This window comes from Pan troglodytes, chromosome 8, assembly GCF_028858775.2.
Source record: "Pan troglodytes isolate AG18354 chromosome 8, NHGRI_mPanTro3-v2.0_pri, whole genome shotgun sequence".
Lineage (NCBI taxonomy): Eukaryota > Metazoa > Chordata > Mammalia > Primates > Hominidae > Pan > Pan troglodytes.
Window position 1 is genome coordinate 102935885 of NC_072406.2, and position 17049 is coordinate 102952933.

Below are 17049 nucleotides of genomic sequence, written 5' to 3' on the forward strand. Positions count from 1 at the left end.
AAGTAGAAGTTGAACAATAAGAACACATGGACACAGGGAGGGGAACAACACACACCAGGGCCTGTTGGAGGATGGGGGGCAAGGCGAGGGAGAGCATTAGGACAAATACCTAATGCATGTGGGGCTTAAAACCTAGATGACAGGTTGTTAGGTAAAGCAAACCACCATGGCACATGTATACCTATGTAACAAACCTGCACATTCTGTACATGTATCCAGGAACATAAAGTAAAATAAAAATTGTAAAAAAGAGAAAAAAATGAGATAGTTAAATCCCACCTACTGGAAATAAGCATTGTTAACACGTAGTGGACATCATTTCAGATAAAACAGCTAAATCAATATCTCTCTACATGTAGATATAGGTATTAACATAAGCATATGTGTAACATATATGTACACACACATATACATACATGCACACACAAGCACATATCTCTCTCCAGATACACATACTTACATAAATATATACCACACACACATAAAAGAATGCATGGAGGATAAATATTAAGATGTGCATATAACAATAGAAAAATAGAAAAAAATCAATGATGGATAGAAAGATGATAGATGACAGACATGCAGAATGGACTTCTATTACCTGCTATTTTTAATAAAAATATTTCAGTGGAGTCATACTATTTAAGCATTTATTTAACTTACACATGTACAGTCATACACTAGGACAGATAAAGAAAGAGAGACAGAGAGGAAAATTAAAAATTTATATAATGTAGACAATTTAACTTACATTCACCTCACACAATGAGCATGAATGAGATGTTCATCTATTGTTCTCCATTCACTTTCAATGACAGTGTACCTTTTACAATGCAAGCATTTCACTGCATTGAATATGGGCTCTGGTATTTAAAAATATTCTTTGCATAATATGACCTCAAAGACCACAGTAGGCATTAAGTTTATCCAGTAATCAACTGAAAAATCAGCAATCTCCTCCAAAGCTGGAGATTAAATTGGCTGTGTTGAGCTCACTCAGCAAGTGACTTTCACTGCCATGCACTTTCTTATGAGATTTTCAGAGAAAATTTTGACTATATGTAATATTCATATTCAGAGATCATTTGAAAGCCTACGTCTTGAGCAAGATGCAATTTGTCACTGTACATTTTTAAAAACTTACTAGAAGGTACTGAAGAGCAACTGAAAACTTACTAAATCTCAAATTAATGTTGATTTACAAGAGATTTAATTTATGAAAACTTTCTAATATGGCTTGGCTCTGTGTCCCCACCCAAATCTCACCTCTAATTGTAATCCCCACGTATAGAGGGAGAGACCTGCTGGGAGGTGATTTGATCATGGGGGCAGTTTCGCCCCTGCTATTCTTGTGATAGTGAGAGAGTTCTTATGAGATCTGATGGTTTTAAACGTGGCAGTTTCCCCTGTGCTCTCTATCTTTCTCCTGCCTTCTTGTGAAGAAGGTGGTTGCTTCCCTTTGCCTTCTGCCACGATTGTAAGTTTTCTGAGGCCACCCGAGCCATGTGGAACTATGAATCAATTCAACCTCTTTTGCTTATAAATTACCCAGTCTCAGGTAGTATCTTTATAGCAGTGTAAAAATAGACTAATACAGTTTCCAAAACAAAACACATAGGGTTGTTTTTTAAACTGTGCTTCGGATTCCTTTTCAATTAACCTATTTTATGTTTAGTTAATATTTATTAATGTAATCCTTTGAAAGACATGGAAATTAACACTTATACTTCCTTCCACCATTCCTCCCTCAATTCACACTTTTTATTAGTTATATGATTATTTCACCTTGCCAAGTCTTACAGCATTATGATCTGTCCTACAGTCATAATTCCCCATTTTGGTTTGGTCTCTGTTATCAAACATTCCACCAGTACTCCACACATCATGACATCATCATTCATCTCTTTATGTTTGAATTTTGTCATCAAGTCAGTTTTTCAAGACTGGCTTATAGACATTACGAAGTTTAGAATGTCTATTTTGTAACTTACCATTTGAATTACCAAGTTACTGGGTTACTGGTAACTATTGTTCCATTATCTTTAGGCACCGAGTAGTGCTATTAAGAAGCCCGGGCCAGGTGCGATGGCTCACACCTGTAATCCCAGCATTTTGGGAGGCCAAGGCAGGTGGATCACCTGAGGTCAGGAGTTTGAGACCAGCCTGGCCAAAATGGCGAAACCCCATCTCTACTAAAAATACAAAAAATTACCTGGGTGTGGTGGCGGGCACCTGTAATTCCAGCTACTTGGAAGGCTGAGGCAGGAGAATCACTTGAACCCAGGAGGTGGAGGTTGCAGTGAGCAGAGATAGCATCATTGCACTCCAGCCTGGGAAACAAGGGCGAGACACTGTCTAAAAAAAAAAAAAAAAAAAAAAGAAGCCCAAGCTCAAGGCCAAACATATTTTTCCCTTGTACAGGATTTCATTGTTTGACCATTGAAATTTTCTTTATTCCTAAAATTCAGTAATTTAGCTTACATATGTTTTACTGTTAGTTACTATATTAAGGTAATTTTTGCTTTCTAGAATAAATTGGTATTTTTAATCTGTAATTTCATGTTTTTATTTAGTTCAGGAAAGTTGTCTTTTATTATATTTTTGTTAAATACTTTTGCCCCATGTCTAAATTAACATAATAGGCTTCCAATAAATATTCCTTGAATGAATAAATATGTTCGAATACTTTTTCTGTTTCATTTATTCTTTTCTCTTCTTCAGGAAGTCAACTATATTTATGTTGATGATGTTTTCTCTGTCTTCCAGTTTGATCACCTTTTATAATCTTTTAAATATCTTTGTCTTTTCCATTTTGTTTTTGTGATTTCTGAAGCCTATCCAGCACCCTTATCTTTATCTGTGTCTTCAGCATTTACATTATTCTTGTTGCTTCTAAAGTATGTTTCATCTCTATAATGATTTTATTTTCTTGCAGTTCTTCCTTAGATTCTACTGGCACACTATTAACTTCCTGCTTATGTATTATATTTTCTTCTCAGAACCCTTTGAGTTCTTTTTAGAGAAAAACATCATGATTTCTTTGAAAACATTCAAACTTATTTTTCTGAACTCTACCGTATGTTTTAGGGTAATTCTTTTTGTGATATATTCTCTAGGCTACTTCCTTAAAATGAAAACAATAATTCCTCTTTAAATGGGGCCAACTATTAGCTAAGGAATAATGTGGGCAAGAGGATCTAAGGCCATTTACAATATAAATTGAGGTTTATTGTTGTGGGCACAGTTTCACCAAGTCTGCCACTACCTACGCGGTAGGCAAGAAGCTCTTGAGTATATATATATACATGTTAAGCTAACAGTTTTAATGAGAATAAAAGGAAAGAGCCATCTGGACACCTTCATCCACCTCACAGAGATGCTTGTCTTTAACATTCTTTGCTGATAAAACAAATAAAACGAGATTGAAATATATATAGTTCCTGTTGTAGACCCAACACTCCCAGAAACAGACAGACCTTTCTCTGTCTTTTTCAAGTTTCCCATAGGAGCAAAATTGATGGAGGCAACACTTCTGCTCAGTGTTGTTCAGCATCACCGTGGAATATCTCCTCTTCCCAAGTGAAATACTGAAATGGTAATGAAGACAGTTGGCAAATAAGAAACCAGGAATAAACAAGGGCAAAATTATTTAGGACCAAAAGATGTGTAACTGAAAGGGATGCTTGAGAAAAAAGGGGGATGACTCATGCTGCAAATTATGCAGGAGACAGAGTTAAGTGTATAAGAAATTCTAATATTGGGATTTAGAGTTTGAGTATGGCAGCATTTCAAAACCAATCTGTGCCACTAGTCAGACAATCAATTAAGCTCTGATTACCCACATTCATCCTCTTGCTCATATTTCCAGTACCTACACAGAACAGCCAAAAGCAGAGCAAAGATTAAAATCACAGCTTTGACTGCTCTGCTCCTTCCCCAGTGCCTCCGCCTGCACCAGGACCTGAGGAGCCATGGCAAGGGCAACATAGATGCAGAGAGGGAAGGCATGGCTGCTGAGATCTGCCAGAGGGCAAGTTTGCAGATGGAGGGACCTAATGCTTTGCCCTTGAAGCTTTAGTGCAGTTGACAATCAAGTCCTTTCTATATTGTGGGTAGATGAACATGGTTTCCCTGCTCTCCATACTGCTCCTGGTGAGATGGATCTTAGACCATAAATAGTGTCAGTGAGGTTCCTTTTTTAGAGATGCCATCCCTGCCATTGAAAATCACTAAACTGGAACTCCACAGGGGTATTCCTCACTTAGTAACCTGAGTCCTGACACAGCCATCGATATTCCACAAATCCTTAGAATTGTAGGATGGGGCTGCAGGTTTGAGGAAAATCTGTATGCCTCTGCTGTCCTGTTCCTACTTCTTCAGGTCGAGAATACACTTTGGGGCAGGAATACCTCATAGATTGCAGGCTGGAGTTGTGGCCATTTTCTTGTTTCTTTGAATATAAACAGGCTTCTCTTTTTCCTATTTTTCATTCTTTGTATTGCTTTTTATATGTTTTAAGAGAAGAAAGAAGAGCAAAAATGCTTTTACAAGAACACACTTAATCAGAAACGCTATAAGTGTGATTTAAACATTTAGCACATTTTGATTACAATTCACAGTGTATGTGCAGAGAAAGTTTGGTGGCTCAGAGCATGGAGTCTCAAGTCAGTTTAAATCCTGCTTCTATCGCTCATGAGATCTTGAACCAGTGATTTAATCTCTCTATGTCTCAGTTTCCCCATATAAAAAAAAGTAGGTAATAGGATCTTACTGATAAACTTACTTTCAGGGTTAAACAAAATAACTCATTTTAAACATCCAGCATATAGTAGGAGCACCAAAAAAATACTACCATTTTTATAAATTTTCCTTAACTGTTCTCTTTTATTAGAAAATGCTGGCTTAAAAAACAATGAAGTATTGGTTGATTTGCCATATCTACGTCTAGGTAGACTTATTAATCATCTAATATAATTAGTCTTATATCCAAGTAAGAAAATACAGCATCCTTTTCCCCAGAAGGAAAAATATGCAACACTTCCCTGTAGTTCTATTCCACAAATGTATCAATGACAGGTACTACCAACCCTTTATAAAAGTATGGCACTTTATAAGTCGCTTGCATATTTATTATCAATTTTGATGCTTTAATAACACTCTGCACTCTGAAGCAGACATCTATTATTCCCATTATATGTAGATAAAAAATGAAAGTGATCTGTTTGAGATTTCACAGTAAGGGTCTCAAACTAGAACTTTTCTCTTCCTGTTCTCATCAGGACACATGGACCCTCATAAGAGGAAAGCAGCGGTGCTAAGAAAACAAGTCATCCTCTGCCTCCCTAAAGTATTGGAGGAAATAAAACACCAAAACAGACATGGCCCACATGCCTCTCCTCTTTATAATCATGCAACTTAGGAAGGCTTAGAATAAGTTAATAGAAATTTTCTCAAATCCTACATAAGGAAGGAAGAAGGGTGAGAAACAAACCCTACTTCTGTCCTTAAAAAGCTGATAGTCAATTTTAGGCTCTCGCAGACCTGAATGATGTAGTTTAAGAATTTTATTTTATATAATCTTTGTGGAACCAACCTATAGCCATGCCTGACATTATCAATTCACTTCAAACTTCCCCAGGTACCTGAAAAAAAAGGACAAGGCTTGAAGAGATGGCAAGAAGAGATATTAGAAATGGCAGCCTACAAATTGCTCAATGTCAGGCTGTCATTGGGAACTGAGAGCTGTGTCACTAATGGGTAGCAGCTGAGACTGGCTGGGGCAGTGCTGCACATGAGGTAAAAAGAATGAGCTTTATTAACTGGACTTTCCTCCTTGGACTCCAAAACTCTTGACATCTAGAGCAGGTTGAGTATAGACCTAGAGCAAATATGCCAGTCACAATAATTGGAAGAGTTCTTTAATACATGACTTTATGAAGATGCCAACAATTTTATGAGAATAACTGATTGAAGTTGTAATAAGATCTGTGTACAGTTTTACAGTTGTTAACTTAAGCATGCAGAAAATATTTAAGTAGATTTCTCCCAAAAAGATGTTCTCTCTTGCTCTTCCACCTCTGTTTAGTCCATCTACCTGAATTAATTCATTTCACAGCAGAGAGGAAGTTTTAGCTTCTTAGCTTTGGGTCAAGAAGCATAATTCCCAGATTCAGTTTGAGTTGACAATAGCCTATCACTGTTAAACATCCTCCAAAGAGGCCAGCACTTTAAATGGAAAACTGTCCACTAATTGTGCTCATTCATCAAGAAGAGCAACTACAGAACTTAAGAGATAAAAACAAAATAAGGGTTCCTAATAAAGAGAGAAGATGGTTTATTACTCCAGGCCTCAAGACTAAAACAGACTTTACTTGGCCACGGAAGAAGTAGCTTGGGCTCCAGAGTAGCTCTCTCTCAGCGCAGACTGCAGTCACTGGAAAGAAATACCAGCCTAAGCCCTCCCCAGTGTCCCCTGATTCACAGAGTCCTCCCTAGCTGAGCAACACCATAGAGTCCCTTGCACATTCACAGCATCATCTCAGGCAGTACTTTCAGGGCCCCTCCAACACTTCCAGTCCTTCTAGTATTCTGTGGACCATAGGCTAAGTCAACCACTGAAAATAACAAGACAGGCTCTTCCAGCAGCAGTTGAGGCGTTGCTTGTGGATCCATCCTGAAGTATCTATCCCATAATAGAACTTTGAGCTGCTACTTTGTACTTGGTGTGTGTTATTCCCCAGGCAGGCAAGTGCTGCCCTCTGTGACAACTTCTGAAATCAGCACCTAGGACTTTACTATCCCACAACTCCTCATCATTGCCGCATGCATTGCTACCACCCAGTACTGGTTTTGCAGGCATAAAGCTCTCTGGAAAAGTACAAAAGTTTTCATCTTACACTAAAGCTGAGAAGCACTGAAATAGAATTAAAAATAAGAATTCTCCTTTACACAAATAGTGGATTCTTGGTCACTCTCTTCAAGCATAATGCTAACACCAGGTGATATCTATATAGAATAATGTAAAACCAACAATAAGTAACATTTGGCGGTGGCGGGGGGGGGGGGGGTGGTTACTATAGGCCAAACATGATCTTAATTGTTTTTTATGTATTATCTGTTTTGATCCTTAAAACACTCTTAAATGGTTGGTATTGTTATCCATATGCTGCAGATGAGAAAGTTAGGCAGAGAGATTTAAAAAATTGCCCAAAGTCACACAGCCAGCAGGTGGTTGGGCAGGCATCCAACCCAGGTCTGTCTGACCTCATGCCTTGGGCTCCTACCCACCATGTTTACCATCTCCCAGGGCTTAGACATACATCATGGAATAACTTTACAAAGATATTATTAATGCTTTATATTTGTGTTGCATTTTATAGTTTATGAGGCCCTTACATGTTGGTTGTCATATTTTATCTTTCCAACCCCAAGAAGTAGCCTATCTGGTTTCATAAATGAAAGTTCTTCAGTGTTAGGTCATTGAGAGTCAAAGTAAAATTGACCAATGAATCAAAGCTTTTAATAAAATTATCAAGTTAAGCCTCAAAAGGAGCTCTTCTGAATACCAGACCAACATTTTATTTTTACTGAACCACCATGTAAAGCATGTTTTTTTACATAGAAAAAATTATAGGAAAATTTAAAGCTTTCTATTTATAAATGACTATTTGATTAACACAAGGATTAGAAACTAAATACATTTCCAAATGCTGAATAATGTGCATAGTCAAGAAAGATAGTGAAATTTTGTCATTGCTTTATCCTTGGTGCCTAGAAAATTGCCAGCACAAAGTTGTTGCTCAATAAATGTTTGTGGAATAAATGAAAGAATGGCAGGAGTGGGGGATCATGGTATAGCTGCACATAATATGCTGTGAGCAGCTCTTTAGTCATGTGACAAGAAAGATCTGATGTGCTAGAGGAAAGTCCTTGAATTGATCATAGTCTGATGCAATGGGACATGGCAGCATGGCATGTTGGGAGTTGGGAGGAAGCTTGGGTTTTAAAATCTAAAAAGCAGCCTTTGACGTGCTCCTACACCACTTCCTATATGTTCTTGAGAATTGATGCAACCACTCACAGCCTCTGCCTTCCTCAGTAAAAAGAGAATTTATTTAAATCACATCACATGAGTGTTTATATTATGACTTTAATCAATTATTTAAATGTAAGGCGATGGGAAAAGCACAGAAATTTATTATTTGAATTGTGCTGCCAGTCCTTTAAATAAGCATATGCACTGGAGGGTTTTTTCTTTGTTCTCTCTCTCTTAAAATTGTTTAACATTTTCATTTGCATATAAACTGCTTATTCTATAGTGTATATTATGGTACATGGTTATTAAACCAGTCTACCTCAGTTGAATACCTGAAACCCTGTTTACTTGATGGACAATTTAAATAATTTTCAAGAGCAGTTCAGACGGGGGATGATTTTCATTTCATATAATGACACTAAAACTTAAACTCTATGTAAAATAGGACCCCACTAAACAAAGCCATTCAGGAGGCTGAGACAGAGAATCGCTTGAACCTGGGAGGCCAGGGTTTAGTGAGCCAAGATCGTGCCACTGCCCTCCAACCTGGGCAACAGAGCGAGACTCTATCTCAAAAAAAAAAAAAAAAGAGTTTATAGATTTGGGGATGACAATTAAATGAGGTAATACCCATAAAACACTGAGCACTGGGCCAATACTCAAGAAGTACTATTTTCTTCACCCACCTCCAAAATCTAATACAAAGTTCCCTCTGTCAATGGAAATTACAAGTCTGAGATCAAACCAGTAGAAATATAGTTCATGTTCCCTTTTCTGAGATTCATTTAGGCACCTTTGCTGGGAGCCTTCTCTAAAAACAACTGAGGAAATGAGCTAGAGCCTGCCAATAACATTCAACTGCTTAAATGTTTCTATTGGTTGAATTTTCATATTTTTTATTTCTCTTATTATTTCTTAAACTAAATAAACTATCTCAAAAAATAATTCGGATAGATTTTTAAATTCATGGCATGATAGACATCAGAAAATTATTCACCTTCAAAACTTCTGTCTGGCAATTTGATACAATGTCAAGACAATTTCAGTTTCTTAATTTCTTTCATATAGCAATCACTTAAATAATTGAAACAAACTTTCTAAGTCATATCCTTCCCTACTTATTCATAGTTATCCAATCAATTGAAATATTTTCCTGTAACTTCAACTATAATATAATAAGTGCTTTAATCAGATAAGTTTAAAGTTTAATCAACTCAGACTTCTATGTCTATGGAAATGTTTTAATAATCTAAATTAAAATCACCTACAATAATTCACTCACTCCTCTCAATGGTATTTGGTAGTTCAAGGAGGGGCATATGCCATGGGATTAGCCTTCAACGACTTTGTATTGTATTAAGCAAAAGTCATTTTCTTTAAACACAATGTAAATTGCATTTTAATATCTCTATAGATTTCCATATTAACAAGTGGAAAGCACAGCAGATTTACTAAATAAACTTGAACAGAATTGCCTAGTGTTATTAATAATTTCACCTCCATATTTTAAGGATATAAATTTGCTTGTTTAAAAACCACCTGATGAAATTTTAGTACTTCTATTTTGAAAACAGGTAAGTTCAATGGCATTAGAGTCTTTGATGTCACAGTAAAGGTAAGCATACGCACATTGTTTGTGTTTTCAAATAATCCATTATGTTGCAAAAATGCAGTTGGATCATGTGTATGAGTATGTGTTTATGAAACTGATATATAATGTCTAAAATGTTACACAAAAGCCAAAGATATTATTTGGTAGGTGATATGGTTTGGCTCTGTGTCCCCACCCAAATCTCAAGTTGAATTGTAATCCTCAGTGTTGGGCGAGGGGCCTGGTGGGAGGTGATTGGATCATAGGGGTGGAATTTCCCCTTGCTGTTCTTGTGACAGTGAGTTCTCATGGGATCTGGTTGTTTAAAAGTGTGTAGCACTTCCCCCTTTGCTCTCTCTCCTGTCATCATGTGAATATGTGCTTGCTTCCCCTTCCCCTTCTGCCATGATTGTAAGTTTCCTGAAGCCTCCTCAGCTATGCCTCCTGTACAACCTGCAGAACTGTAAGTCAATTAAACTTCTTTTCTTTATAAACTACTCAGTCTCAGGTAGTTCTTTATAGCAATGTGAGAACAGAGTAATACAGTAGGCAAGTCATTACAAGTAGGTTAATTCAGGCCCACAGGGTTATTGGAAGCAAAAATCTACTAAGCCAGGAAGCCACTCCTCAAATGGTTTCTCAGTTCATAATGATATCAAATACTGTGACTTGATTGATGTTTTTTTCTCATTATATATTCTATTAACACTTGGAAAATAATCAGAAAAGGAATAAGGAAAATCTGAAAATCCCACTTACTATTAAAAATGTACTTATTATAATATTTTGAAAATATGAAAAAGTATAAAATGGAAATAAAAATCACCTGTAGTATCAATATCCAGAGATAATAACTTTTAACAGTTTGATATATACACACACACATATATGTACATATACATACATACATTTTTAAATTGGTATTAAATTACTATATATGTAGCTTCTTACCTGAAGTTCATTGGAAATTGTTTTTTTCATATTATTTAACTTTATTTCCAAAATATGATTATTGATGAACATAATATATTACTGTTAGTATACAAGCTCCATGAGCACAGTGACTAAATCTGTCTTGTTCTTATAACCAGTAACAAGTATGCCATAATTTATTTAACTACTTCCTTAATGTTTGACGTTCAGGTGGTTTCCAAGTTTTCATTGCCATAAATGTTACAATATTATTAATGCATGAATGTTCCCTTTCTCTGACATTCCCCTTTATCTGACAGATGTTTAATTTTCATCTTTCTCCCACCCTCGAAGGGGAGTTCTGTTTTGCCTGATGATTATTTGAGCTTTTGTGATGCAGATTCAGAGGGAAAGAAGTGAGGCTGGAGTTGAAGAACAAGAGGTATGTGGGCAGGACTGGAAGATAAATTTTCTGAGAATTTTGAAGGATAAGATGTGGGAGTAACTGTGTGAGGGAATTAGACAGGAGAATTAAAAAAAATTACCATGGTCTATGTAACCTCCTCACTGAGGTTTTTTAACGCAAGTACAGAAATTATAGAATCAAATTTTGGTTTTTTGTTTTGTTTTTTGTCTGTCAAATATACACCCTTGAATATTAGGGTAGCCCCATTTCTGAAATAAAGAACCTCCAAATCTCAGTGGCTTAACATCATTACAGTTTATTTCTCATGTCTCTTTCCGTCCAATGGTGGTACAGAGGGTGGACTCCATGTGATGACATAGAGAACTCAGCTCCTTCTGTGTGGTGGATTTGACATCCTGCAGGGCCTCTGAGCCCTGCACTGATCCTTTTGCAACCTGCCTTGAGTTGAAGAAGGAAAAGGAGCATGGAGGATCTGCAGGAGTTTAATGGGCCAGGCTAGAGGTGGCGTACATCACTTTTGCCCCCATTCCATTGCCCAGAACTCAGTCACATGGTCCCCACCTAGCTGCAAGGGAAATCAAGAATGTAGTTCATTGTGTTCCAGAGATAGTCTCTGCTATCATTTCCTATGCTATGAAGTCTTGATAAAACTGTTAACTCGAGGTACCTATGTTCCCTTGGCCAAATGGTAGACATAGGGCCTTGGTAAGGCTATTTGGAAGATCTTTCTCAGGTATTTGAATCTTGAGTACAGTGACAGAAGAAAGGAAAGTATTTGCAGTTGGCTCATCTTGATGGTAGCACCCTGTAAAAATCCTTTACGTGTTCCTAAAACCTACACCCTTAGTGCAGCCTCATACTTATCTTTCATAAGGGCTATTCAGCTTTTCCTTCATGTCTGTGAACTACCCACATCCTTCCAAATAATTCTTTTTTTTTTGTATGTTATCCACAATTATTCTTTGTTGCCTGTAACCAAAGGAACCTAATTAATACTGAACTTACAGTGTTTTAAAATTGTATTCAGTTGTTATTGATATGTGTTTCTCTGTTCACAACACTACTCTCAGATGATGGCTTTATAAGATTTACACAAATAATGTCAAGATAAGTTGATTTGTACATAAATCTTTACCCTATTTCTGATTATTTTCTTAGGCCAAATGCCTAGATGTATGTTTATTAAAATATAGTAATACTAATTATGTACTTCAGTCAATTAAATATTATAGAATCTTTTCATATGATACACATTCCATTTCAGCTTTAGAAAATTGTGTTTTCAGCATTAATGTAACAGCAAACAGAAGAAAGTATACCTGAGCACTACACAACACAGTGCTCATGTTAAAGTTATATCGATGAACCTAACTGTGCCTTGAGGAAATCTGTACAGAAATTCTAGATACAGTATGAGCTTTCCTGGAGAGTGGTGCCCTCTGTTGCAAGAGAAAGGGAGGAAGGGAAGAGTGTAACTAGATCATTAGTTCAGGCTTCTGTTGCTTGTTTGGTTTCCATTACAGTCAGTTCAGATCTGGGATTTAGCAGAGGCCATTCCTTCCCCCTTCCGCGTTGCTTGTCTCTTTTCCTCTACGTAGTAACTTCTCAGCCTCCATAAAGCACCAGGCCACAACAGAATCAGTCCACATTAGTCAGTCGGGTCTTTATGAAATTGCCCATGAGGTCTTGTTGTTGCATGTAGACAAATACAGAGAGAATTTGGTTTGTCTTCTTGGCTTAAGAAATAGGAAATTTGGGGATATAGGGATTCATGATTTTTACTGAGAGAAAAAGCCTTTTTTTTTTAGCTTTGCATATCTAGAACAATTCATATACAACAATATTCAGCTGTGAAATTGAAGTAGCTTACATGCTTTTAAAATTTACCTCAGATGTGGCTAACATGGCTGAGTGTTTTGTTGTTGTCTTACTTGTTGTGCTGTTTGAAAAATACATCCTTTACCAAAATATTACCATATAATGTTTTGAATTAATATTTAATGCTAAAATAAATATTTAAAGAAGCACAAACACAAAATTAATTAAATGAAGATAACTTACAGAGTAATACAAAAGAAAGAGTATACACTTTTAATAAGAATAGGCTAGAAAAAGTCTTAATTTGATACCAAGGCCAGAAGAAAATAAAAAAGCTTTTTAAAAGGCGCCTATTAAAAAGATCTGGTAGGATAATTTTGTGAGCAAATTTTAAAGTAAATAACATTTGTTTACTTATATAAATAAACTTCTCTAATGAGCCTGGAACAATTTATAGAAAAATAGGAATATTTCAAAAATGTGTCAATACATGACACTATTGCCAAATCTTATTAAACAAAAAGAGAACTACTGACCAATCTCACTTATAAATATATTGACACCCAAAATCCTAAACATAATAGTGGGAAATAGAATTAAATAAGACACTGAAAGGATTTTAGATTGCAAAAACGTATTAATCATTCTAGACTGCAAAGATAATATTATATTAGTAGGTCAATTAATATACTTTCTTAGCTGCCAACAACATTTGTCTATTTCCAAATCCATTCCTGGTTTTAAAAATAACAAACTGTGAAATAGGATTGGATATATCCCACCTGAATATATTTTTTAAATGCATATTGCAAATCTAAGGCCAGCACTATGCTCAGGGAAGAAATAATGGAAGTATTTCCATTAAAGTCAGAAATAAAGATGTCTTAGATCATCATAATAATTTAATATTGTTCTGAACCTCAAGCCAATGCTATTAATTAAAGAAATGAAGAGGTATACATATTTAAAGGAAGGATGCAAAATTATTTCCAGCCAATAAAATTTTATATGATTATTAAAAATTTATAATTTTCTGTGAAGCCCTGGAAAACTTCTGGAACTGTTAAGAGAATAAGTAAGGTAGCTAGCTTCAAAATAAATATACAATAATATGCAATCATTCTTCACATACCAGAGATAATCAGTAATCAAGCTACCACATATGCAATCATAATAAACACCAAAAATACAAAGAGCAAAAACTAAAAAGAAATGTGCAGCGATAAAAATTACAAAATTTTACCAAGAAATACACAAGAACTGTCAAATAAATGAAAGACATACCTTGTTTGTGGACAGAAAGACTTGGTGTTGTAAAGATGTCAGTTCTTTAGTTCTTTCTCTAAAACAGACCATAACTTGTATGTAATGCCAGTCAAAATTACAACAGGATTATTTTAAAATTTAACAAAAATTATTTTTAAATTCATCTGCAAAGATGGTAACAAAAATTATGAAAGGACTAGAAGAGAGGGGTACACACTTTTTCTATTAGATAGTAACACCTTGTATTTAGCAGTAATAACAATAACAACAGCAACAACATGAGTAGTATTGGCGCAGGAAAAGACAAATTGCCAAGGGACAGAGAATCCCAGAAACAGACACCAATCTCACATATTATGAGATTTAATGTATGACAAATGTGGCATTTTAAATCACAGGGGACAGATTGATTACTCACTAAATAATTGAAGACAACAAACTAGCCACAGTAGGGGAAAAATTAAATTTCATAAATTCCAGTTAGATTAAAATTCTTAATAAATGTAAAAAGTGAAGCAAAAGTATGAGTAAACACTTTTAAAAACTATAGAATGGAACAAGTCTTTCTAAACTTGACACCAAAGGCAGAAGCCATCAGTGAAAATGAATTTACATACAAATTAAATATTTCTGGGCAACCAAAACAAAGAATCATAATTATTATAGTCATTTGGAAAACAGAAGAAAAGTTTAGTAACACACATATTGGACAAAGAATTACTACTGTACAAAGAGCTCTTGAAAATCAATTATAAAAAGAAAAATGGTCAAAGACTATGCATAGTTGATTTACCAAAGAAGAAATTAAAGTAGATCAAAAAATGGAGATGTTCAGTTTCGTTATTTTCTCAAATATAAGTAAAACAATAAAAAAATAAATCTTTTAAAACCATAAGATTGGCATCAGATAAATGTCAAAAGCCTAACACTGGCAAAAGGAAAGGAAATTTGGCATTATCAAAAACTTTTGATAGAGTATGAATAGACACAATTTTGGCAGGAGGTCGGTCAATCCATATCATAATCATAAATGTTGCTATTTTTGTAATCCATGATAAATAAATCCCATCCAATCCAACAGTCTTATAACTACAAATTCTCCACAAAGAGATAATAACACAACAGGGCAAACATAAATGCATAAATATGCTTATTATTTTAGCATTCATAAAAGCGAAATTGAAAAGAAACAACAAAATCTCCATCACTGGATGATTGGTTAAAAACATGAGATACTCTGCTACCATTAAAAAATAAGAGTGTGTGTTTTTTTATTTACTGAGGTAGAAACATCATCTCAGCATGTTTTTTGTTTGTTTATCTGTTTGTTTGGCTTTGTTTTTGTTTTTTGAGACAGAGTCTGTCTCTGTCTCCCAGGCTGTGGCGCATGCAGTGGCGCGATCTCTGCTCACCTCAACCTCCACCTCCCAGGTTCAAGTGATTCTCCGGCCACAGCCTCCCGAGTAGCTGGGACTACAGGCATGTGCCACCATGCCAGGCTAATTTTTGTATTTTTAGTAGAAATACGGTTTCACCATGTTGGCCAGGCTAGTCTCGAACTCCGACCTCAAGTGATCCACCAGAGTGCTGGGATTACAAGCGTGAGCCACCATGCCTGACCTCTCAGCATGTTTTTAAGTGTGAAAAAATTAACCTGCAATGTAGCATAAACTTATTTACAAAGCATTATGTCCACATAGCTATATGTGTCTATATACATTTAGGTATCTGGAAGTTTATCGCTGAATGGTGAGATTTTTGTGATTTTATTGTCTTCTTAGTAGCTTTTTCTGCATTTAATTATTTTGTCAATGAGTATGTCGTCTTAACTACAAAATATTAGTTTTTCAAAATAAATAGCCTTACCAACAAGATCACTATTTGCATTGTCTTTGTCCTTCCCTTTACATAAATACTACCACACCTTATCAATCTTGTGATATATTTTCTTCACATTTTCTTTCACCAGGATGCATCTTAAAATAGATGGCATCGGCCAGGCACAGTGGCTCACGTATGTAATCCCAGCACTTTGGGAGGCCAAGGCAGGCAGATCACGAGGTCAGGAGTTCAAGACCAGCCTAGCCAACACAGTGAAACCCCGTCACTACTAAAAATAAAAAGTAGCCGGGCATGGTGTCAGACGCCTGTAATCCCAGCTACTCAGGAGGTTGAGGCAGGAGAATTGCTTGAACCTGGGAGGCGGAGGTGGAAGTGAGCTGAGATCACACCACTGCACTCCAGCCTGGACAACAGAGCTAGACTGTGTCTCATAAAAAAAAAAAAATAGATGGCATCTCACAATTGTTGTTGGCCAGCAGGATATCATGACATAGTTGTCATTGCCTGTGCATGTACAAACTTGGTCATGGTTATTCATATTGTCATCAATTAATTAATGCATTATTGGTATGGTTCTATGTCACCTGACAGGGATACATTCTGAGAAATGCAATCATTAGGCAATTTTGTCATTGTGCAAACATCATCACAGAGCATACTGAAACTAGATGGTATAGTCTGCTACACATCGAGGCTATACAGGATAGCCATTATAATCTTATGGGACCACTGTCATGTATGCGGTCCACCCTTGAGTTATGCAACACATGACTGTACAGCATTTATTGAGTACAACTGGTATTTAAAATTACTTTGGTTACTACTGGTACATAACTAATTACCTCAAACCTTGGTGGCTTAAAATAACAACAAGCAGTTTATTATCTCTCATGGTTTCTGTGGACCAGAAATTTGGGAAGGGTTTGGCCGGGTGGTTCTAGTTAAGAAATATCTCATGAGCTCTTGAATACTAGCTGGAACCGGTACAGCAGAAGTGGAGCAAGCAGGAGCAGCTGGAAACTGGCAAAGCATCTTTTGTCATGTAGTTTCAGGGCTTCTCCATGTAGTCCTTCTGGAGTTGGGCTAGTCTGGGCTTCCTCACAGCATGGCAGCCATAGGGTGGTCAGACAGTTAACATGGAGGCTCTGGGCTTCAGAG

The 17049-nt window shown here is 36.1% G+C and overlaps 1 protein-coding gene across 1 annotated transcript in view; it reads right to left on the reverse strand.

Moving 5' to 3' along the window:
• Window positions 1–11431: 11431 nt before the first annotated feature.
• HTR7 (5-hydroxytryptamine receptor 7) overlaps window positions 11432–17049 on the reverse strand; it is a 140885-nt gene continuing 135267 nt past the window's right edge. Inside the window, exons 3-4 of the mRNA XM_063780363.1 lie at window positions 14068–14125; window positions 11432–12650 (exon numbers count right to left, since the gene is read on the reverse strand). Of these exons, the coding sequence (XP_063636433.1) occupies window positions 12630–12650; window positions 14068–14125 (79 nt within the window). The 3' untranslated portion in view covers window positions 11432–12629. The remainder of the gene's footprint in view (window positions 12651–14067; window positions 14126–17049) is intronic.